Raw genomic sequence first — 23234 nt, 5'->3', positions numbered from 1 at the left:
GAAGAGCAGGGGCTCTGGTTGGTCCCGTGTGCTTGCTAGCCTTGCGAAGTTAGTGTCCACCCACACCCAATCTGCAAACTTTATCTCTATCTCCCTCTGACATTCTCAGCAGCCCTCGGACACATACGCTGCAGTTCTCTATGTGAGATCCATCCAGAGGTCTCCACCCTGGTATTTTTCCCTGGCCAGCAGTCGCAGAGCCTTGCCTTCCAGTCCTCAAGCTGAGTGCTGCTCTTAGCTGCTGGTCCCAGCCAGCTGCACTGATGCTGTGGTTTGCAGCAGATCCCTGCTGCTACTGGAGTTGGTGCCCTTCCCTGCATCCTTCTCTGCAGCCAAAGACACATTTGAGAAGGGCCAAAAGGGAGCCTATTTTCTCTGGCCCCATTCAGCCTGCCCCCAGACACAGCAGGGTTTACTGAAAAGCCTTGCGAAACCTCCCTTCATTTGCTGCAGCGTCCCTTCTCCCAGAGAGCACATGAACTACAGGATTCACTAGTACCTGCCCTTGGTAGCCAACCTGCTGTGGTGGAATGGGACATTCTCAGGTGGGAGGTGCAGAGGGGACACCCCTGTGTTTCTGGCTGGCCCCTCTTTTTGCAGAGGTGCCTACTTAGAGCCCTTTCCTTGACAGCCTGTTCCCACCGTTTTGTGCTTGATCAAGTAAGCTGAATATTTGAGCTCAGACTTGGAGCCTCCACCATATCTCAATTTGTCCTTGTGTTACAGACTTCAGCCCAGCAGGCCCTGACTGGCACCATCAACTCCAGCATGCAGGCCGTACATGCAGCCCAGGCCACACTGGATGACTTCGAGACCTTGCCACCTCTGGGGCAGGATGCTGTGAGTGCCTAGTGAAGAGGGGATGCTGGCTTATTTGGGTTGGGAGGAACCTCTTTGGAAAGGGGTTGGTTGCTGGTCAGGCTGGATGTGGCTGGCTTCTTTCCCAGGAGAGGATTTCAGTAATTCCAGGAAGTTCTGCTCCCCCAAAAGAGGTCGAGTTGTATCCAGCTCTAGGGGCAGGAGCAGAAAGGATGCTTCATGTCTTGGACAGTTTTCCTGCCTCTCTCTTCTACGCTTTTGGCTTTAAAATAGGGATGAGGAGTCTTGGATGGTAACAGTTCTTCCTTCTTTCCTTCTTCCTTGCCTCCTCTCTCCTGCATCCCACTGTGTGAGCATGTGCACAGCTCCCCACCACAACCAGGCAGGGCTGACCCTGCTCACCTTCTTTCAGGCTTCCAAAGCTTGGCGGAAAAACAAGATGGATGAGTCGAAGCATGAGATCCATTCCCAAGTGGATGCTATCACTGCTGGCACAGCCTCGGTGGTCAATCTAACTGCAGGTAGGTGGAGGGTAGGGCAACTTGGATGCTCTGTCTGTGGGGAAGGCTTGGTTTCATCTGGCCTTTGGCTGGAGTCAAGGCACCTGCCCTCCCTCAGGGTCTGGAAAGAGCCAGCCTGTCCCAGCCAGGGCTAACTGAACCCTGACTGCTGCTAATGTGCCTGTAGAACCAGCCATGCTCCCACTGCCTTGAGACCTCCCCGACATCCCTGTCTATGCCCAGGCTGTTGCTATTCCTTTCTCTGTCTTGGCTGATATATCGTCATCTGAGCCTCAAGTGTGTTGTCCAGTCCCTCACATAGCTGTGGTCGCTGCCACAGCATGCTGCAGCTCTCCTTCCCCACATTGTGAGCCCTGGTGGTGTCTCAAACCAGCTTCAGGACTGATGTGTCCACCCTTGAGACCCAGGAGCAAGAGGGGGTTATTCCTCCACTCCCAGAAAGGTGTATCGCATCAGTCACAGGCCTAGGGACGCTCTTGGAGTGTCACTGAAGTGTGTCCTTACTCTGACTCTTGTTTCCTCCCTGTGCAGGGGATCCAGCAGATACGGACTACACAGCCGTGGGCTGTGCTGTCACCACCATATCTTCTAACCTGACGGAGATGTCCAAGGGCGTGAAACTACTGGCTGCACTCATGGAGGATGAGGGAGGGAATGGACGGCAACTTCTGCAGGCAGCCAAGAACCTGGCAAGCGCTGTCTCGGACTTGCTGAAAACTGCACAGCCAGCCAGTGCTGAGGTGTGAGGGGAACAGGAGGGGTTGTAGGGGACATGGGGCTGAGGAGGCAGGTTGGAGGGAAGTGTGGTTTGAGGTAGGGTGGATTGAAGCAAAGGGGAGCAGCAGGGTGAGCCTGACTTACAGCGTGACTGATTTTTGCCTTGTTCCTTGCAGCCCCGTCAGAATCTCCTGCAAGCTGCTGGCCTTGTGGGACAGACAAGTGGAGAACTGCTGCAGCAAATTGGAGAAAGTGATACTGATCCTCGGTTCCAGGTGAGTGATGAGGCTCTGACTGTACCCGAAGGCACGTACTCAATAAAACCATCTGCCTTTGCACAGGATCATCCCTTTGGGACCTTTTCCAGCAGGAGGGGTCCTTGCTACAGCTTGGCCTGTGCATGGTGACTTTGCCAGGGGAAGGGACAGGCCATTTCCCATCTCTGTAGCTAGAGCCATGTCAAATAATGCCTCTTATCTTGTGGATTCTCGTGTAGATCCCAGAAAGCCGGCGTGCTTGGATCCTGCCCACCTCTGACCCAAAGACGGTAAAAAGGGGCTGTAGGCATGGCTTGGTGGTTTCTGCCCCTCTCTGATGTAAGGGCTGCTCCTTTGGGAACAATCAGCTGAATTCTTTGGAGAAGGGCACTTGTCAAAAAATCTGCTTTTCTTGTGATTGACTCTCAGAAGTTCATGCACTCGGGTCGCTCTTCCAGTGAAGTCTGCCATGTCAGTCCCCCCTCACAGCAACCTCTTGGCCCCTGTCTGCTTCCTCATGCCAGTGTTGGTGAGACTGTCTATGTGTCCAGATCAGGGAGCTGAACTGGCTGAAGCCTCATGTTTTTTTGCTGAGTTGGATTGGTTTCCTATGGCTGCTGGTTCCAGCACAAGGGAGGTAACAGAGCATGCTGGGGAGAGGGATCTAACCATAATATGGATTGAAACAGACTCCAGAACTCAGAGGTGTCTTTGTAGCATGGCCACATGGCCTGGATATGAGCAGAAATTCCTGGACAGAGAGCCAAAGAGAACAGAAAAGCCAGCAGTAGGGAAGGAGCAAATCAGAGGAAGACATGCACAGTCAGGGAAAAGCGATGAGCAGGAGCTGGTATGGGGGAGTGCTAGAACAGAGGCAGCCCAAGAGAGCCTGAGAAAGCAGCTGCAGCCTGTCTCTGCCCCTTGTGGATACCCTTCCTGCAGGTCTGACATCCCAAGTCTCTCATTGGATCAGTGGATGATAAAAGGGTCAAGGGGCAGATTTAGGAACTGAACCATAATTTGTATATGTGCAAGGCACTCTGCCCCTCAGCTGCAAGACCCGAGTGTATCTACTTCCTTCCTCTGTGCTCATCTGTCGGGATTGCTTCTTTTCTTTCATGGACAGTTGCTGTGGTTGGGGGCCTGGGGACTCCTGAGCTTGGTGCATGTGCTGTCCAGACTATTGTTGTATCTAGAACGGTGATGGATTGCAACAGAAATAGTCTTTGCTTGCAGGAGGTGAGGGAAAACAGGAAGAAATCCAAATGGGGGATGGTCAGAAATATTTTGGGGTTGGTGTCAGGAGGCTTAGCTGTAGTAGGGTGCAGGTATGCTGTGTGCGTGCTTGTACTTAAAAGGAGGATTCGGGCTGAGCAGTTGTTTAGCTGCAGTCTGCAATGGGATTGTACCTGCAGCAGCAGGCAGGGAGCTCTGTCCTATACATGGCACATCGTGTCAAGGTCTTTGACCAGCATGCCGTGTACAGCAGTGTCTCAAGTGGGACAAGCACTTGCTGCCTAGCTCTGGCGCTGCTGGTAGAAACCAGCACTACATGGTGTTGGAACTAATTCTGAAAGCTGTGCCATGCTGTGAGGTCTGGTGTCCTTGCTAGGAGGCGGTTTGCCATGTGTGCTGACCAGTGCCTGTTGTGTGCTAGCAGGGCAGTTCTGTCTCCCCTACAGCCCATGGAAATGGAGAACATGTCACTATGCCCCTTTTTTAGCCCTGGGAACAACAAAGATGTGGCCCAAAGCTACAGAGCAGATGATCGTCTGCAGGACTTGCCTGTCAGATAGTTGCCAGTGTCTCCAGAGTGCAACTGACCAGTGTGTGTGGGCAGCATCTCCTGTTTGCCTGCAGTGTGGGACCTGTGGGTGGGCAATGCTGTAGGATGGTGTTGAGGGCTGCCCACTGTGTGACTGCACCCGTAGCTGGGTTTTGCCTGCAGTTTGGCCAAAGCCAAGTGTTTCTGTGAGGCGAAGCCTGGTGGTGCTGATGGTGTCCTGCAGCAGGTTCTTGCTGCAGTCCAGTCAGGGATTTGATGCAGGTCATTGCCTGTGGAGTGGACAGTGTCCAAGTCCTGGGTGTTGCAGGTGATGTTGCGTGTTGCCCAAGCTGCTGCTGGTCATGTTTGTGGTCAGGGCAGTGTCCTGGTGCCGGGAGCTGCCGCAGTGCGTACTGCGGCTTGAGGCAGGATTACTGTCTCGCTGCTGGCTGTTGCACACAGTAGGGATGGCACCGTAGTGTTGCCAGCCACACAAGCCACTCCAGGTGTTCAGTGCTGCCAGTGCTGGGCTGGGGTGGATGAAAGGCCCCCCGAGCTCATGTTTCCCTGCTGAATATTTCACGAGAGCTGTGTGAGTAGCTGGTGCACAGCTCCCATCCTGGTTCCTGTGCTGACCCTCTCCTTCCCCCCCAGGACATGCTCATGCAGCTGGCAAAGGCTGTGGCCAGTGCCGCTGCTGCACTGGTGCTGAAAGCCAAGAACGTGGCTCAGAAAACGGAGGACTCGGTGCTGCAAACGCAGGTGATCGCGGCCGCTACGCAGTGTGCCCTCTCCACCTCCCAGCTGGTGGCCTGCACCAAGGTAAGAAATCACCCTGGAGCTGAGCAGCGTTAACCCTTGCTTCAACATGGGTGCAAGCACTGCCTGAGAGGTGGCAGCTCCAGCCTGTACCACCCTGTGAAAGGGACTTGGAGTGGTTGTTTACTCTAGGAAAGTTGGGTCACAGGTGCACCAGGACCAACTCCTCATCCCCTCAAGCTGGAAGTTAGAGGTTTGGCTCCAGAAGTCTCAGCTGCCTCTGGCTAAGCATGCCTGGAGTAGCTGTCGCTGTGCCCAAATGCTGAATATCCTCTTTGGAGAAGCAGGGGTTGGGAATAGTAGTCATCTGTGTTGTAGGCTGTCTCTGTGCTGCTTGGTAGAGAACAGGAGCTCTATAGTGCCAGAGTCATGCTCACTGCCCAGCCTTTCTCCTCTCCTCCAGGTAGTGGCTCCCACAATCAGCTCACCAGTTTGCCAGGAGCAGCTAATTGAGGCTGGCAAGTTGGTGGCCAAATCGGCAGAGGGCTGCGTGGAGGCCTCCAAGGCAGCCACCAGTGATGACCAGCTCCTGAAGCAGGTGGGAGTGGCAGCCACGGCTGTCACCCAGGCCCTGAACGACCTGCTGCAGCATATCAAGCAGCACGCCACGGGCGGGCAGCCCATCGGGCGCTACGACCAGGCTACCGACACCATCCTCAACGTCACCGAGAACATATTCAGCTCCATGGGCGATGCAGGTGAGAGCAGCTAGTGGCACCTGGGGCAGGGCATAGAGAACAGGGCAGAGTGGGCTGGGGAAAGCACAGGTAAATGGAGCCTCCTTTCTTCCAGGGTCATGCCTCTGTGTAACTGCTGTGTGCTCCCTGGGCAGCTTGCCTGTGCCTTGCTGCAGTCTCATGCTCATGGGCCTGCTGTGGCTGGGTCTGCATCAAGCCTGCCAAGGGTGGGAGACAGTGTATGCAGAGCCTATGGTAGGCAGATATCAAGGAGCCATTGGCCATTGCTGGAGCCCTTGGGACTTCTTGACAGGCTGCCTTGCCTTCCTTTCCCAGGGGAAATGGTGCGGCAGGCTCGTATTCTGGCCCAAGCAACCTCTGACCTCGTCAACGCCATCAAAGCTGATGCAGAGGGAGAGACGGACCTGGAGAACTCGCGCAAGCTGCTGAGCGCGGCCAAGATTCTGGCCGATGCAACCGCCAAGATGGTGGAGGCTGCAAAGGTTTGTTGTGCAGGGGACAGAAGCAGTGGGAGAAGCTGCTGGCAGAATGAGTGCTTGTTTTGGCAGCCCAGACGGCTCCTGGCCTGCGCAGTGACTGCTACCCGATCTGACATCAGTAGCAGTGCAGCACGAACTTGGTGTGCTAGGCCCTCAGCTCCCCAGCAGTCCCTGCTTGGGGGAGTGGGTCCCTGACAAGAACTGGGATGCGGTTTGATGGCCAAGGCTTTCTCCTCTGCTCAGGGTGCTGCAAGAGCAGTGAGGCTGGAGGGAAGGGGGTTGGTTTCCAGCGTCCTGCGGCTCTCCAGAGTAAGGTCTTACACTGAGCTGAGGACCTATGCAATGATGTAGGGCTCTCTCCTGAAGCTACAGATGGTAACTGAGGAGTGATGTTGTTAACTCTTATATTGCTGAGCTCTTCTGGGTGGATTTCTGGCACCTCGACATCTCCCTTTCCTTGCTCCTGGTGCTGTAGAAAGCCAAACTGCTGGGGACACAGCCCAGTCTCAGGGCAGAGCACAGCAGCTGCTCTCAGGGAACAAGGGACCTGGTGGGTACTGTAAAGTTTGAGGGGTTTCATGTTTTGTCCAGGGAGCTGCAGCCCATCCAGACAGCGAGGAACAGCAGCAGCGGTTGCGTGAAGCAGCTGAGGGGCTCCGCATGGCAACGAATGCCGCAGCTCAGAATGCCATTAAGAAGAAGCTTGTGCACAAGCTGGAGGTGAGATTCCTAGCCTGGGCTCAGGCAGAGGACTGCTGGAATGTGGGGAGACACAGTGGGCTAGTGAGACCAGGCCACAAATCTGTGATCCCTGCACTTTCTGGAGTGATGAAGCTACTTTCGTATAGTTAATGAGTGTCCACACTATTCCCCGTAGAGACCTCTCCATTGCTCCCTGCTCTGTCATCTTCCTTCCTGGTCTCTGACCAGGTTCCTCCCTTCCTTTGAGGCAACTGCATTGCTTTGGGATGTCAGACTAATCCTCCACATCAAAGGTGCTGGGATGCTAAGCTCTTCCAGGTAGAGGCACAGCAGAAGCTTAGAAGGAGCTAGGGTGGGGAGCTGGGTCCCCCTTCTGTGGCAAGAGTGGTTCCTGGACCAGGGTTTCAGGACAGGCTGTCCTGCAGCCTGTGCAGTTGGCCACTCTGACACTAACCTGTGTCTTCCCCTCCCAGCACGCAGCCAAGCAAGCCGCAGCATCTGCCACCCAGACCATTGCTGCCGCGCAGCATGCAGCTTCCTCCAACAAGAATCCAGCAGCGCAGCAGCAGCTGGTGCAGAGCTGCAAGGTAAGGAGCGCGTCGTCCCTACGCCCCTGTGCTGTGAGGGCCCAGACTGTGACCCTAACGTCATCCCCCGCTCCAGCACTATCTGGTGGCCAAGACTGCGCCACCTGCTCCCATCCTCTCTGATCAGCCATGTTGTGGCACAACTGAGCCAGCTTGCCTCTGCCTTGGCTTTGTGCTCAGCCGCAGTAGGCCGGGCACACAAGAAGACAGCTCGTACCTTAGAGTCCTCAAATTCTGCCTTAAGAGTAGCTAATAATGCATTTTTAATGACTGTTCCTCTCCTTGGAAAACCTATCTGCAAAGGTATGGATGTTGCACCAGTACCCTGAGAGGAGACAGCTGGCCTTGACATCTACAAACCTCCCTCACTTCTGGGAAAAATGATGGAAAAACTGATATGAGACTGTCATTATGTTCTCATCTTATAACATGTTAATTCTGAGCAACCTTATTTTAAGGAAAAAAAAAAAGATTCTGTCAAAATCGGGGTGAGGCTTTTTGTGTTGATGGGGTACCTTTTTTATAAGATTGCAAGAAGGGTTGATAAAAAGATCTTTAAAAACTTTTAAACTTGGCTTAATACAATGCAACATCTTGAGCAAAGTATTAGCCTTGTGTAATATCAGTAGATTATGGGCTAAATGGGTTAGGAGTTAGTAAAGCACAGATCTCAGTTGTTGTTGGAGAGCAGGGCCCTGGGGATGGTGTTTTTAATGAAATTCTGCAGGGGCTAGGTTTATGTCCACCTCTGATTTTTTTTCTGTTTTTGTTTTTTGATCAATGATCTGGGAATAAACACAAAGTCTCTGTCAGTCAGATCTGCAGGTGGCAAAGCCTGAGAGAGCTGTAGGCAGTGGGCAGAGCAGGGCGGGCACACAGAGCAGTCTGGATGAGCCACTAAGCTGGACCAGCTGGAGGATGTGCTGTGTGTGCTTTGTGTCTCACCCTGGCTGGGCCTCTCCAGTGACTCTCTCTCTCTGGTCACAGGTTGTGGCAGATCAGATCCCAATGCTGGTACAAGGTGTACGAGGAAGCCAATCCCAGCCAGACAGCCCCAGCGCCCAGCTGGCTCTCATTGCTGCCAGCCAGAACTTCCTGCAGGTACCTGTACTCTGCTGTATCCGCTGTCTGCCAGGAGCATCCTGTGTGGGCTCTGACACTTGCACCCATTAGAAATTGTGTATTGTGCTGTCTGCCCCCACTAAGACGTTGGGGAGCCTATTGGACATGGGCAAGGAAGAGATACTGCATGTTATCCCATTCTCATGGCTTTTTCTTTGGACTTGCAGCCTGGTGGAAAGATGGTAGCTGCAGCCAAGGCCACTGTCCCCACCATTACAGACCAGGCCTCCGCTATGCAGCTCAGCCAGTGTGCCAAGAACTTGGCTGCAGCTCTTGCTGAGCTTCGTACGGCTGCACAGAAGGTAAGAGAGTTGTTCCTGTCCAGCTGCAGGGCCTCAGTTTTACTAAGCAGGGGCCAGCAGGGAGATGGGGATGGCCCTGTTACAAGGTGAGCTCTCTAAAACACCAAGGTGCATGCAGCTGTTGCCTCATTCATTTTTCCTTCTTCCTGTTGCAGGCTCAGGAGGCTTGTGGGCCCCTGGAAATAGACTCTGCCCTGGGCCTTGTGCAGAGCCTGGAGAGGGACTTACAGGAAGCCAAGGCAGCTGCAAGGGACGGCAAACTCAAGCCTCTGCCAGGAGAGACGGTAAGGGCTCTGGGAGGAGATGGCTCAGGCAGGGAATGGGGCTGGGTGAGCAAGCAGGAGCAGCAGGCAGTGGCACTGGATGGGGGTGATATGCTGGGGAGTAGTGGGTGCTGTGGCGGGGGTCAAAGAAGGGAGAGTGGGAAATGCATGGGTGGAGGCTGGAGGTGTAACCTGTCAATATGTTCTCACTGATCATCCTGCAGATGGAGAAGTGTGCCCAGGACCTGGGGAACAGCACAAAAGCTGTCAGCTCTGCTATTGCTCACCTCCTGGGGGAGGTGGCCCAGGGCAACGAGAACTACACAGGTACCATGCTCCAGGACTGAACTGGGAGATAGGGAAGGGCTAGGCCTTTGTTTTGTGTGTGGATTTCACCCCTTGGTAAAGATCACTTGTACTCAGGGGCAGCTGCTCCTGAGCACGGGACACAAACCAGAAGGCTCCAGGCAAATGAGGAGCCAAGTGGGACAGGAGGGAAGATCCCAGAAGTGGTGAGAGGAACAGCCCAGTCCCTTGGGCAGAGCATATTGGACATAGGGGTGCATTCTTGGGGGAGGACATGGTGTAGGTCTTGTCGCTTATGCTGAGCCTCAGTCAGTGACTTACCTCTCTCCCCACAGGAATTGCTGCCCGAGAGGTGGCCCAGGCCCTGCGGTCACTCAGCCAGGCTGCCCGTGGCATTGCAGCCAACACCTCGGACCCGCAGGCTCAGAGTGCCATTCTGGAGTGCGCTGGCGATGTCATGGATAAAGCAAACAACCTCATTGAGGAAGCGCGAAAAGCAGTGGCCAAGCCTGGTGACCCAGAGAGCCAGCAGCGTCTGGCCCAGGTGAGAACTGGGCCCCGACACCCTCAGCAAGTCCTTGGCACATTGCTGAGGGCAGGGAAGGATGCAGGGCTGGTGGCAGCCACAGTGTGTGGGTTCTGCGAAAGAAGGCCCCTGCAGTACAGCACTGCTGGAGGAGATGTGCATGTGACAGTGACTGTTCTTGCTCTCTGCAGGTAGCTAAGGCAGTGTCTCAGGCCCTGAATCGCTGTGTGAACTGCCTCCCTGGACAGCGGGATGTGGACGCTGCCATCCGTACGGTGGGCGAGGCCAGCAAGAGGTTGCTGGCAGATTCGGTGAGTTTAGCCAGACCAGGATGAGATGGGGAAGCTTTGCAGTGGTGACATGAGCTAATTTATCTGTGCTGGATTCTTCTCTCCAGCATGTCCCTAAGTAGCCTTTCTGTCAGGAGGGGGTGGATTTCAAGGATATATTAACATCTTCAATGGTGTCAGCCTTATCCAGGACACACTGGGCTTTGTCAGGACTCGCCAAGCAGCAGTGTGCCAATTGCTGTCTGCTACCTGTTTGTGCTGCAAATCCCTGCTGCTGGAGAGCAGGGCAGCTGCCCTGGGGTTTTCTGGCCACAGACAATGTGTGCTTCTAGGTGCTAGATTTTCATCCTCCATCTCTGACTTCTTCCCAGTCTCTCTAGTGTTCCTAATCTCTTTCTCTGCCTCCAGTTCCCACCCAGCACCAAGAGCTTCCAGGAAGCACAGAGCCAGCTGAATCAAGCAGCAGCAGGACTCAACCAGTCCGCCAACGAGTTGGTGCAGGCATCGCGTGGCACCCCTCAAGACTTGGCCAAGTCCTCTGGCAAATTTGGGCAAGACTTCAATGAGTTCTTGCAGGCTGGAGTGGAGATGGCCAGCCTGTCCCCGGTGAGAGCAAATGCCTGTTGTTCTTGACAGATTGTGACTTGCCATATCATGAGAGGCCTTTGGGTACCCAGGAAGGTGTTTGACCATGGCCAAAGTAGCCAGGGGGTCAGTGGCTAGAGGATTGCCATGAGTAGCTGTGGCTAAAGCAGCCAGTGAGATGGGGTCTGGGGATAGGCTAAGCTGCAGTAGCAGGGGAAGAAGTGGCTTGGGTTGTTTCCACCAGTGTTAATCGGCAGTAGCAAGGATACAGCAGCAGGCAGACGAGCTGGGTTAGGGGAGCAGGCTTAGCCTGGAAACCACTGGAGACTGGGGCCAGGCTGCCAGAGGAGCCAGGGTGGAGGCTGGGTGGGCACGGAGCTTGGAAACCTGTAGGTGACTCTTCTTGGCTCCTTCCAGACTAAGGAAGACCAGGCGCAGGTGGTGTCAAACTTGAAGAGCATCTCCATGTCCTCCAGCAAGCTGTTGCTGGCTGCAAAGGCACTTTCTGCTGACCCCACAGCCCCCAACCTCAAGAACCAGCTAGCGGCAGCTGCACGGTAGGAGGAACTGTTTGCTGTACATAAAGGGAGGTGGGCAAGTGCCAAGGGCTTGTTCTGGGCCTGCAGCAGAGGGAGGTAGAATCTAGACCTGGTGCTTGCCTTCCTGGGGCTCAGCTTGCTGTGGAGCTCTCCTGAGGCCACTTGTTTGCAATAATCCTGACCTGGCTGCTCTATGGCAGTCTGTCAAAAGAGGTGGACCCTGATGAAGGTACAAATGTCCCTTAGCCAGAGCCTCTACCTGTTTGCTACAGCCAGGACATCCCCATGGCCAGGTCAATAAGCTATTTGCGGTAGCAGTGGGTCTGGGTGGTGGAGCTGGCATTAAACCTTTGTTGTCTCTCCCTTGTTCTGGCAGGGCTGTGACTGACAGCATTAACCAGCTGATCACAATGTGCACCCAGCAGGCGCCAGGCCAGAAGGAGTGTGACAATGCCCTGAGGGAGCTGGAGGTGAGAAGAACCAAGAAACATCACGGAGGGACTTGGTGGCTGGGGTTCCCCTTTTGTGTGGGCTTGACTGGGTCAGCACGAGGTGGGGTGAAGGCTGGAGGCATCAGGTGCTGAGATTGCTGGGGAGGGAGATGGGCGGCTACGCCATGTTGCGGAAGGAGGGAGCGAAGAGGAGATGCCAGGGCACTGCCAGGCATGGGAGGTGGAGAGCACAGACCCTGCTACGGTGAACATATACTCCTTGATCTGACACCTGTGTCCCTGCAGACAGTGAAAGAGTTGTTGGAGAACCCCACTCAGACTGTCAATGACATGTCCTACTTCAACTGCCTCGACAGCGTCATGGAGAACTCCAAGGTGAGCCCTGAGCCTGGGAGTGGGGCTAGGAGTGAGGATAGAGAGGTTTGGGAGGGATGGAGGCAAAGGTGACAAAGGGAAGGGTGCTGCCTCACCTGGTTCCTTTTCCTCAAGGATATAAATATGCTGTTTATGAAGCATAGTGAGCTCTGAGCCTGGGAACACTGTAAAGGATGGGGGTATAGCCACTAACTGGTGGTTGGTGTCTCTTGCAGGTTCTGGGTGAGTCCATGGCTGGAATTTCCCAGAACGCCAAGAACAGCAAACTGCCGGAGTTTGGAGAGTCCATCAGTGCCGCCTCCAAAGCTCTCTGTGGCCTCACAGAGGCAGCAGCCCAGGTGAGATGTGCCCAGCCCCTTGTGTTACACCTTGTGCTTAGTTTCCACAGAGCCCCCTCCACTGCCCCTCGAAGCTTGACCTCTTAGTGCAGTAACTGGGGACACCTCCCTGTGCACCCACTTCCACGCCCCTGCCTGCTCTGTGGCTCTGGCTGCCTCTCCCATTGCGGGCACATTTTCACACCCTCTCTCACGTTCCCAGGCCGCCTACCTCGTGGGTGTTTCAGATCCCAACAGCCAGGCTGGACAGCAAGGCTTGGTAGACCCCACTCAGTTTGCCAGAGCTAACCAAGCTATCCAAATGGCCTGCCAGAACCTGGTGGACCCTGCCTGCACACAGTCCCAGGTGAGTACGAGATGGGGCACTGTGGTGGGCGTTTTCTTGGATAAAAGGGAATGAGAGACTAGCTGGGTCCGAAGAGTTGGCTGAGACTGTGGCTAGTGTCTCATCAGGCCTCATCAGCTGTACTGGGAACCAACTGGCAGCTTTGCCAAAACCGTGACAGTCCAGATGAGGGGCTGTGTGGGCATGCAGGACTTGGGTGATTCTTCTAGGGAGGCACAGGGTGAGAGCTGGTGTTCCTCTGCTGTGTCTGTCCTCTGCACACCCTGGTGCCCCATGTGGGCTTGGAGCTGGTGGGAGGGGAGAGTTGCAGGTGTGGGGAGACACTGGGGTCTGCCTCACTCTGCTTTTCTCCACAGGTGCTGTCAGCAGCCACCATCGTAGCTAAACACACCTCAGCCCTATGCAACACATGCCGGCTGGCCTCTTCCCGCACTGCCAACCCTGTCGCCAAGCGCCAGTTTGTCCAGTCGGCCAAGGAGGTGGCCAACAGCACAGCCAACTTGGTGAAGACTATCAAGGTATGGTCTCTGTGCCAAGGTGCTGTGGGTGGCCCTGCAGAGGTGGGCAGGGTGTAGGCAGCAGCTGGGTGGGGATTTGGGGAATGGTCGGGTGTAGGTAACTGCCTGGTTTCTCCTGTATGCCAGGCCCTGGATGGTGCATTCAACGAGGAGAACCGGGAGAGGTGCCGTGCAGCCACAGCCCCTCTCATAGAGGCTGTGGATAACCTGACAGCCTTTGCCTCCAACCCAGAGTTTGCCACCGTTCCCGCCCAGATCAGCCCTGAGGTGAGATCCCACAGGGGCAGGGAGTGGGCAGCCAGGCTGGGATGGGAACTGTCGTAGGATGGGGAGGAGCTGTACTCAGCAGTGCCAGTCGCTGGTGAGCTTGGGATGGGGCCCTAGCACGAGCTCGTGCCTGGAGGGAATGCAAGGAGGCAGTAGAGAGCCCTGGGCTTAAGAGGCTGCTCCTGGGCCAGGACTGCAGGAGAGAGGGGTAATGTCCCTCACATAGGCCCCCCGCACGCCTACCTGTCTGGGTCACTGGGCCATCGTCTCCCTGCGCAGGGACGCAGAGCCATGGAGCCCATCGTTTCTTCTGCCAAGACCATGCTGGAGAGCTCTGCCGGCCTCATTCAGACTGCCCGCTCTCTAGCCGTCAATCCCAAAGACCCACCCCAGTGGTCGGTGCTGGCTGGCCACTCTCGCACTGTCTCTGACTCCATCAAGAAGCTGATCACCAACATGAGGTGCGTGTGGGCTGTGCTGTGGCTGGGCCATCTCACTGAGGCCTGCATCCTCAGCTGTGGCTCTGTTTTCAGTGATGAGTACACTTGTTTGGGGATGCTCTGAGTGAGCATTCCTGGGATGTTTTGGGCCATCTTGCTCCTGTTCTTGACCACTGCCTGGGGAAGGCAAGGGAAGGAAAGGAAGATGCAGCCTTTCATGTACTGCCACAGAGCTGGCGCTGTAATCCTGCAACGTTAAGACAGGTTGATTGCGGGGGATGGTGCCAGTGTGCACGGGCTGGTGGGGTTGTGGTACCTGGCTTGGATTCTAGGTTGCTCAAGGCTAAGGAGAGGGGTCCTGCCCCTCACTGGCACCAGCCAAAGTTTGCGGTGAGGGGCTGGCATAGCACCTGCCAGTGCCGGGCAAACCTGGTGTGGTACTTATCCATCTGTCACACAGGGACAAAGCTCCTGGACAGAGGGAGTGTGACGAGGCCATCGAGGTCCTGAACAGGTGTATGCGGGAGGTGGACCAGGCTTCCCTTGCTGCCATTAGCCAGCAGCTGGCCCCCCGAGAAGATATTTCCCAGGAGGTGAGTGGCGGACATGCTGCTCCAAAGCCTTCCCAGCCCCAGCATGCCTGTCTCCTGCAAATGGGAAGTGCCAAACACCCAGCGTGTGTTCCTGCTGGCTTCCTCTGCTTTCACACAGGGCTTCTTTGCTGGCAGATCCCCGTGTTGCAGGGATCCATCCAAGCACAGGACAAGGCAGGCTTGTTTCAAACTCTCCCTTGTGGGCCAAGCACTGCTCCAGAAAGGGAAGCTCTGCCTTGCCACCCCCAGCTACAGCCTCTGCCATCACATCTCCTTTCTGGGCTCAGCTGCAAGACATGCTGCTAGCACCCTCCACAGTCTGCTCTGAAACCCTGGGACTAGCTCTCCTCCCAAGCTCAGGCCGGTTAGCCCTGGAAGGAGTGTTTCACAGGGATCTTCCTGTCCTCTGAGTCCTCGTCAATGTACAGCAGCTTTGTTTTGCTCCTGCATGGTTCAGGTGGTTATGTGACTGTCTGGCTCAGCTGCATGGAGCAGGGCTGTGCCTCTGTTGCAATATGCTGAGTTGTGCTGTACCTAGGAAATGATGTCTGGTCAAGCACTCCCTATATCCAGAGTTGAGAGTCCAGATATTCATCCAATAAACCAGCGCTTTGAAGCCCTGTGATCTTGTTGCTTGACTGGGACAGATGTCCTTCCTCCCCATCTCGCGGCAGAGCTCAGTGACACCAGCCCTGCTGTAACCTCATGCAATGTGCTGTTTTTACACTAGGCTTTGCACAACCAGATGATCACGGCTGTTCAAGAGATCAACAACCTGATTGAGCCAGTGGCCAGCGCAGCCCGGGCTGAGGCCTCCCAGCTGGGGCACAAGGTAACAGGAGGGGCTGGGATGGGGAGCTGTTGATTAGGTAGGTAAGTGTGCATGGAGGGGCTCACACTGGGACGGAGGCTCTAGTCAGCCTGTGATAGAAGGTGCTGACGCTAATGCTGCTCTTTCCTAGGTGTCCCAGATGGCTCAATACTTTGAGCCACTCATTATGGCAGCTATTGGAGCTGCCTCCAAAACACCCAACCACCAGCAGCAGATGAACCTCCTGGACCAGACTAAAACGCTGGCTGAGTCTGCCCTGCAGATGTTGTACACAGCCAAGGAGGCTGGTGGGAACCCCAAGGTGAGCAGGAGGTACATGTCTGTGGCATGTTCTCCTTTGCATGTGGATTAAGTATGAGAGGCTTCAACACGTGCCACAATGGAGTGTGTACGTGTGCTGGACACGGAAACCTGAGAAGAGGTAGTCTGGAGGGGAGCGAAGAGATGCTCCCAGGACATGCCAAAGTGCATGCATGTGTGCGCACGTGCACAGGATAAGTGTGCGGCATCCCCCATGGGTGGGAAGGCTCTGGGGAGCAGCTGCCTTCTTTCACTCTGGCTTGTCCTTGTAGCAAGCTGCCCACACCCAGGAGGCTCTGGAGGAGGCCGTGCAGATGATGAAGGAAGCCGTGGAGGACCTGACCACCACACTGAATGAGGCAGCCAGCGCAGCAGGTGTCGTTGGGGGCATGGTGGACTCCATCACCCAGGCTATCAACCAGGTGAGAGGACCACAGAGAGGGCCAGGTTGAAGCCGGGGGTGAGAGAGAGGAGGAGTCAGGGTTAAACTCTACACTGGACACTGTCATTGCTCATCTTCCTGGGGATCCCCTTGCTTGGGGAGGAGAGCAAACAGGGCATTGAGCTTAAACAGGACAAAAAAGCAAGGAGAGGTGCACACTGATATTCAGATCTGCCTCCTTGGAGCTCCAGAGGTCAGACTGGGGGAGGGAGCACTCGGAGCAGCCTGGGGCCATTGTGAGTGTAGGCCCCAGCAGGTTAGCACAAGCGTCCTGCTGTGGTGCAGAGTCAAGGAGGGTCTGTGGGGTGGGGCTGGAGCCAAACTCTTCTGGTCTTCTCTTGCAGCTGGATGAGGGGCCAGTGGGTGAGCCAGAGGGGTCCTTTGTGGACTACCAGACCACCATGGTGAAGACAGCCAAGGCTATTGCAGTGACTGTGCAGGAGATGGTGAGTGCCAGGGCCTGCAAGCATGCCATTCCCCCCCTCTATGCCCCTGCTCAAGAGGGGAAGGAAACAGACAGTGGGGCCACGGTCTCACCCAGCTCAGGGACACTGCCCTCCTTGCTTGCCTGCCCCAACATAGGGTCTCTCTGACTTCTGCTCTTCTTCCACCTGCAGGTCACCAAATCCACCACAAACCCAGATGAGTTGGGCATACTGGCCAACCAGCTCACCAATGACTATGGGCAGCTGGCCCAAGAGGCCAAGCCAGCTGCACTCACTGCTGAGAACGAGGAGGTAGGAGCCGTGAAACCATGAGGTCTCCCAGTGAGCGTGGGGAGAAGTACTAGCCTATGTCATGGGGAAGAACAGGATTTCCTGGAGTGTGAGAGCAGAGATCAGGAGGCCCTCAAACTTCCTGTTGGAGGTGAGGGGAGGCAGCATTCAGACCTCCCCTGCAACCATGTGTGGAAATATGGAGCAAAGCTGCATTTCCTTTTGGCAGGGCAGCAGTAGATCTCCTGAATGGGAGGACTGGCAGAGATGGGCAGGATTGGGGAGTCCTGTTTGGAGCTGAGTGGGGGTGGTTGGTTTCCCATTGGGTATCACGGATACAAGGGTTAGTTCCCTTCTGGCTCTCATGTGTGTTTGCTTCCAGATTGGCTCCCATATCAAGCGCCGGGTGCAGGAGCTGGGTCACGGCTGCGCTGCCCTGGTAACCAAGGCCGGAGCCCTGCAGTGCAGCCCCAGCGATGCATATACCAAGAAGGAGCTGATAGAGAGTGCCCGTAAGGTTTCCGAGAAGGTGAGCAGCCCAGAGAGTCCCAGAACGGGTAGCAGGAGAAAGGGGGAACAGCGTGGTGAGGCAGATGGAGGGAGGGATGTTGGATCAAGCCACCAGCCCTCTGAGCCGCCGTGCTGGCTTCTCCCGTAGCCCTGCTGGGCTCTACGTGCACTCTCAGCCATGCTTGCCCTGGCACAATTCAGCGGACAGGGTGGAGGATAGATCCCCCTCTGACTGTCCAGGCACCATAATAGCAACTTTCACTGTGCTGGGCAAGTGTGATGTCCAGGTGCTGCCTGCTGACCTGCTGGCAATGACTTGCCAGAGGAAACTAAATTCCACAGTGATGGCAGCCCAGGCTCCTCTAAATCAGCCCTTTTAGTGGTATGTATAGCATTTGCTGCATCTCTAGCAAGCCTGCAGCTCATGTTGGGTGGTAGATCTCTGCTGCACCTTTTGCTGGTATGGTAGAAAGCATCCTGTCTGTCAGTCTAGAGAACACGCTTATTAATAACAGACAAAAACATGGCTAAAAAAAATCTCGTTGATAAGGGTAGATCTGCAGTACTTGCAAGCAAGATTACAAAAGCAAAACAAACACTTTGTTCATGCTGCCTGACACGTGTCTGCATGCTCAGGGCCTCCTGCGGGTTCTTCCTTTCCAAGATTACTTTCCATCAGGAAACTTATTCTCCTATGACTGTTTGCCAAAGTAGAGAAATTGAGTTTAACAGTTAAAGAAGGAATGAGGTATAACATTTTGATACCCATCATTCAAACCTTACTCATTTGGAAATTATCAGAGTCCTATATCTCCTGTACCTCCAAACATGATAGGTACAAAATATAAATAAATGAAAGTTAACAAAGGGTGGTCAAACTACACAGTTTCTGTTTCCTTCCTCGTTTGAATCTGTCCTGGAGAGGTGTCAAAGAACGTGTACAGTAGGGGCTGCCTGCATTTGCTCTGCTCTCCAAGTCACCCTGCATGTTTCCTTCAGGTGTCTCACGTGCTGGCAGCCCTGCAGGCTGGGAACCGCGGGACTCAAGCCTGTATTACAGCAGCCAGTGCTGTCTCTGGCATCATTGCTGATCTCGACACCACCATCATGTTTGCCACCGCAGGAACCCTCAATCGGGAGAACTCAGAGACCTTCGCTGACCACAGGTAACAGGGCGGGAGATACAACACCTCGTCTGGTCTTTGCCCAACCAGAGTTGGGGGGTCAGGCTATGTCCCACAGTCTCTTATCTTTCTTGGCTGTGGATCAGCCCCAAGGAGACCTGCAAGGTCCAGATTGTGCCGGCTCTGTTTCCCTCTTATCTCATATATTCCCTCTTATAAGGCAGGGCTTAAGATCTTTCTGAATCCCTGACACACACATGAATTGTACTCTCCCTCTATGTTGCAGCATATGGCCAAGCTCCTGGCACATTGTCCCGATGTGGCTACACAGGGAGTGTACGTGCATGTAGAGAGCACGTGTTTGTCTATCATTCCTTAACATGCTGCATAAATGCACATATACAGGGCTGTATGCTCTCTGACCCTTGTTCTCCCCAGGGAGGGCATCTTGAAGACAGCCAAGGCGCTGGTAGAGGACACCAAGGTGCTGGTGCAGAATGCTACGGCCAGCCAGGAGAAGCTAGCCCAGGCTGCCCAGTCCTCTGTGTCCACCATCACGCGCCTGGCAGAAGTGGTGAAGCTGGGTGCTGCCAGCCTAGGCTCTGAAGACCCTGAGACTCAGGTAGGAATGGGTGTCTGGGATGAAAAGAGGCTGCTTTTATCTTTCTTGAGGGAGTTGGAGTTGATTGTTTAGGGTGTTGTGTGGTGTTCTGGGCTGGACTCTGCATGTCTTGGTGAGGACTGGCTGGGTTTTGGCTGATGCCAGCAGAGCTGGCTGAGCTGGACTGTAGGTACACTGGGTGCATCTGTGCCCAGGTGTCTCGCTTGTGGGCCACCACCAGCCTCAGTGTGACTGTTGCTAAGCCATTACCCTGGTCTTGCTTTTTCCCCAGGTGGTTCTGATCAATGCCGTGAAGGATGTGGCCAAGGCACTTGGAGACCTGATCAGTGCCACCAAGGCAGCTGCTGGCAAAGCTGGGGATGACCCTGCTGTCTACCAGTTGAAGAACTCTGCCAAGGTCTGAGTTGGGGTGTGCTGGGCTGATGGGAAAGAGGGGATGGGGCAGGAGGGCTGGAGAAAGGGTAGGAGGCCTTCTGTCCTTGTCTGGGGGCAGGTGAGGAACTGGGAGACAGATTCAGGGGGAAGGGGGTGGGCACAGAAATGGTGGGGGCATGACATGCAGAGGAAGCACTGCTGGAGGAAGAAAGTGAGGTGATGTGAGTGGGGTTATGCGGAATGGGCAATTTGGGGCCAAATCAAGATGGAAGAAAAGGTGTTGGCAGCATCCGAGAGCTTGCATGGGACCTAGCATGGCTCTTTTCTCCCTTCAACAGGTGATGGTCACAAATGTCACTTCCTTGCTGAAGACGGTGAAGGCCGTCGAGGATGAGGCCACGAAGGGGACGCGGGCACTGGAGGCCACGATAGAGCACATACGCCAAGAGCTGGCAGTGAGTATTGGCTGGGCTCTGAACCAGGCAGCCTTGGTGCCTCAGTTGATGTCCCATCTGCCAGCTGCCTTTACAACTCACCTCTGCCTCTGTCTTACAGGTCTTCTCCAGCCCAGTGCCTCCTGCCAAGACCTCAACTCCAGAGGACTTCATCCGCATGACAAAAGGCATCACAATGGCAACAGCCAAGGCTGTGGCTGCTGGGAACTCATGTCGGCAAGAGGACGTCATTGCCACAGCAAACCTGAGCCGTCGTGCCATTGCTGATATGCTGCGTGCCTGCAAGGTACCGTCACGTGGGTGGGTTTTCTTGATGGGAAAGGGACATGAGTCCAGTGCAGGTGTGTGGGGGGCAGTGTGCACCCTACCAGTGGCTGCAGGTGCCCTGGGACAAGCCCAGTTGTTGCTCAGGGCTGTGGAGGAGCATCTGGATGTGAATCAGGGCTCACGGTCTCTGGTTTTCAGGAAGCTGCCTACCACCCAGAGGTGAGCGCAGACGTGCGGCAGCGGGCGCTGCGCTTCGGCAAGGAATGTGCTGATGGTTACCTGGAGCTTCTGGAGCATGTACTGGTGGTGAGTGTCTCTACCCCTACTCCCACAGTTTCCAGAGGCAGCCCTTGGACACCAGGGTGCTGCCCAAATCCTCAAATTCCTCTAGGCTCTGCAACCTCCCTCAGATCCTTTCGCACACTCCCCCTTGCTGCCTTTACGTGAACTGCATGTAGCCAGACCCCTGTTGTGGTGCTGAAGGCGAGGTGAAGGGGTGTTGTCACGGCCACCTGTGTGCAGGTCTGACTGCCTGATCCAGGAAGGCCTATTCTTTAGTTCCTGGCATAAAGAAGAGACCTGCTTCCTGACTTGAGACTGCACAGCACACAGCTCCACACAGGCTGCCTGCCTAAGTCTTTATCCAGTGCTCCTGGGGAGTTGTACAGCTTTGCTGAACTCTGTGCTGAGCAGCTTCAGTGCTGCAGTGCCCTGGTGTTAAAGTTGCTTTGGTTTGAACTAGGCAATGGCATCTTTGAGAGCCAGTGCTGGATTCCTCTTCCACTCCCTGCCCCTGTACCTAGTGTGTGGCCCCATCTCTATCCCCAGTCCTGTACAAAAAAGGAGCATCTCCCATTTTCCCTGATTGCTTAGACTGGCAAAATTAAGGTGAGCAGGGATGGGAGTGCTCCTTATAATTACTTAAGGAAGCAGATGTCAGAGAGATGAACAGTCTCTAAAGAGAGGTATTTGGCCAACAACAGATGGAGATTAACTGGCCGTAAACAGATGGAGGCAGGAAATTCAACAACACAGGAACAAAGTCCTGAAGCAGCTTCCATTAAGAGTGGTGGGAGTAAGAAACTTCAGCAAGTGTGAAAGCAGAGCTTGTTAAGCTTGTAGAAGAGAGTGTTACATGAGCAGCGTCTGCAGCGGCAGAGCTGTTGACTGCAAAGGCCAGCTGCACCCTTTTGATCCACTCTCGTTATAGCTTACTCCTCCAGAGTAATTCAGTTGACTGCTTTAATTAGCTCTCTACAAGATCAGTGTGGTTTACATGGAGCAAATTAAGAATGGATTAGACAAGGGATTGGAAGAAGGGATCCAGTGAAGTAGTTGCAGTAGTTTGCATTCTTGGCGAGATGGTAAAGATAAAGATGAGTTTGCTGGAAAGATGCACAAAACCAATGCCTGTGGAGCTTCCAATAACCCTGGAACTAGATTAACAAAATTAGTGAGGATTTGACTAAGCTAGTTAAATGGGATTGTTTAAACACATGTTGCGATTCACTAAATGCAAGGCCAGAGAGCTCGGAACGATTAGTTTCCCACAAAGAAAGCTGAGGTCCTTTAGGAAGAGTGTAACTAGCACTGGCAGAACAAAGAGAAGGTGGGCGGGAATTGATGGCTGGAGACTGAAACCAGACACAGGTGAAATCAAAGTTTTGTCTGAAGGAGCTGACCTCTGGGATACAATCCCGAGGGAAGCAGTGGGTTTTCCGTGCTCTGAATGTAGATCAAATGTCTTTCTGGAAGATGCTTTATCCACACAGAAGTCATCACAGCCAAGACCGAAGTACTAGGTGAAATTCTCTGGCTGACCTGTTGTTAACAGATGATTGGGCTGATGACTTAGTGTAGCAATTCCTAAGGTCAGCCTACTTGCTGAAGCATGCTATTTGACTGTATTTTGGGTGTAACTGTCCAACTGACATGTGATGTCTCCTTAATAGCGGTCATGTGGTACATCTTGTACAGTGCTCACTAGAGGTGCATTTTAGTAAGCTTACAGCCTCCAGGGTACATTTAGCTCTAGATAGAAACCATTTAGCAATTTTAAATACATTGTCAGAGCAGACAGCAGACTTAAGAATATGGCACTTTGTCCGGACGTGCTTATGATAACAAACTGGCTGTCACTGTGTACTGTCACCTTGGGGATTTTTTGCCATGTGCAAGTCCTGCAGATTTGCTAGGATGGCACCACACAAGTCCGGAACAAAATTCCTGTAAGAGTCAGCACTGGACTCCCACAGCCCTCACACCACGCCGATCTGTGAAGGCAGGAGCCGAGAACTGGTCACATTTATGAGAGGGCGGCAGGTTCCTGAAGAGCAGTAGGTAGAAAGGACATGGAGGTGCAGCTGGGGCAGCTCGGCTGTGGGCTCTCGTGTGCTGCTGTAGCTCAGAGAGCAGGGCTGATTCCTGTTCTGTATATAAGGGATCTCAAGTTAGATTATGGATGTGACACTGCCTTACCCCCCAGCAGCAGCAAGACCTTTGCTGTATGCTGCGTCCCTTTGGGAACTGACACCTCACTCGGAGCGTGAACAAGAGCTTGGTTAGAGTTCAGGAAAGAGCCGCAAGAATTATTTGGCTGTGGATGGAAAACACATCTCCCAGCAAAAGAGTGAGAAAGTTAGCATATTTCATTGGGGAGGGGAAGGAATTTGAACCTCCACGGGGATTTGGTATTTGGTAACAATAGGCCTCTGTCAAAAAAAAAAGCAGAAAAATCCAATAGCCGAAAACTGTAGTCAGACAATCCAGAGTGGGTAGAAATAAGGTGCAGAGGGGGAAGAGGAGGACAGCCACTCCTTAGCTGCTCCGGGTGTAGGTGGGTTTCCAGCCCTTGGAGCCTCTCAGTCTAGACAGCATGCCTCGTCCCGGGGCGACCCTGGCTCCGCATGCCCTGCCGCGCTGCCTGGAGGAACTGGGTGAGGCTGGCTGGGCAGAAGTACGAGTT

General features: G+C 54.3%; 1 protein-coding gene across 2 annotated transcripts in view; it reads left to right on the top strand.

The window, feature by feature from the left end:
- LOC112991933 (talin-1) overlaps positions 1–23234 on the top strand; it is a 59835-nt gene that overhangs the window by 28734 nt on the left and 7867 nt on the right. Inside the window, exons 14-51 of one of the 2 annotated variants that reach the window (XM_026114758.2) lie at positions 727–840; positions 1232–1340; positions 1872–2080; positions 2234–2332; positions 2554–2604; positions 4734–4901; positions 5302–5596; positions 5912–6078; positions 6667–6795; positions 7251–7364; positions 8352–8465; positions 8654–8788; positions 8944–9072; positions 9276–9378; positions 9693–9901; positions 10075–10194; positions 10582–10779; positions 11176–11315; positions 11674–11767; positions 12035–12124; positions 12340–12462; positions 12665–12808; positions 13165–13326; positions 13453–13593; positions 13873–14054; positions 14494–14626; positions 15357–15458; positions 15589–15759; positions 16031–16180; positions 16545–16646; positions 16818–16937; positions 17299–17445; positions 18426–18592; positions 18989–19172; positions 19444–19569; positions 19886–20002; positions 20103–20288; positions 20468–20575. In XM_026114758.2, the coding sequence (XP_025970543.2) occupies positions 727–840; positions 1232–1340; positions 1872–2080; positions 2234–2332; positions 2554–2604; positions 4734–4901; positions 5302–5596; positions 5912–6078; positions 6667–6795; positions 7251–7364; positions 8352–8465; positions 8654–8788; positions 8944–9072; positions 9276–9378; positions 9693–9901; positions 10075–10194; positions 10582–10779; positions 11176–11315; positions 11674–11767; positions 12035–12124; positions 12340–12462; positions 12665–12808; positions 13165–13326; positions 13453–13593; positions 13873–14054; positions 14494–14626; positions 15357–15458; positions 15589–15759; positions 16031–16180; positions 16545–16646; positions 16818–16937; positions 17299–17445; positions 18426–18592; positions 18989–19172; positions 19444–19569; positions 19886–20002; positions 20103–20288; positions 20468–20575 (5352 nt within the window). The remainder of the gene's footprint in view (positions 1–726; positions 841–1231; positions 1341–1871; positions 2081–2233; positions 2333–2553; positions 2605–4733; positions 4902–5301; positions 5597–5911; positions 6079–6666; positions 6796–7250; positions 7365–8351; positions 8466–8653; positions 8789–8943; positions 9073–9275; positions 9379–9692; positions 9902–10074; positions 10195–10581; positions 10780–11175; positions 11316–11673; positions 11768–12034; positions 12125–12339; positions 12463–12664; positions 12809–13164; positions 13327–13452; positions 13594–13872; positions 14055–14493; positions 14627–15356; positions 15459–15588; positions 15760–16030; positions 16181–16544; positions 16647–16817; positions 16938–17298; positions 17446–18425; positions 18593–18988; positions 19173–19443; positions 19570–19885; positions 20003–20102; positions 20289–20467; positions 20576–23234) is intronic. The other variant, XM_026114759.2, reaches the window with a different exon arrangement.

Source organism: Dromaius novaehollandiae, chromosome W, assembly GCF_036370855.1.
Source record: "Dromaius novaehollandiae isolate bDroNov1 chromosome W, bDroNov1.hap1, whole genome shotgun sequence".
NCBI classification, from domain to species: domain Eukaryota; kingdom Metazoa; phylum Chordata; class Aves; order Casuariiformes; family Dromaiidae; genus Dromaius; species Dromaius novaehollandiae.
This window is presented reverse-complemented; position numbering and strand designations above follow the sequence as displayed.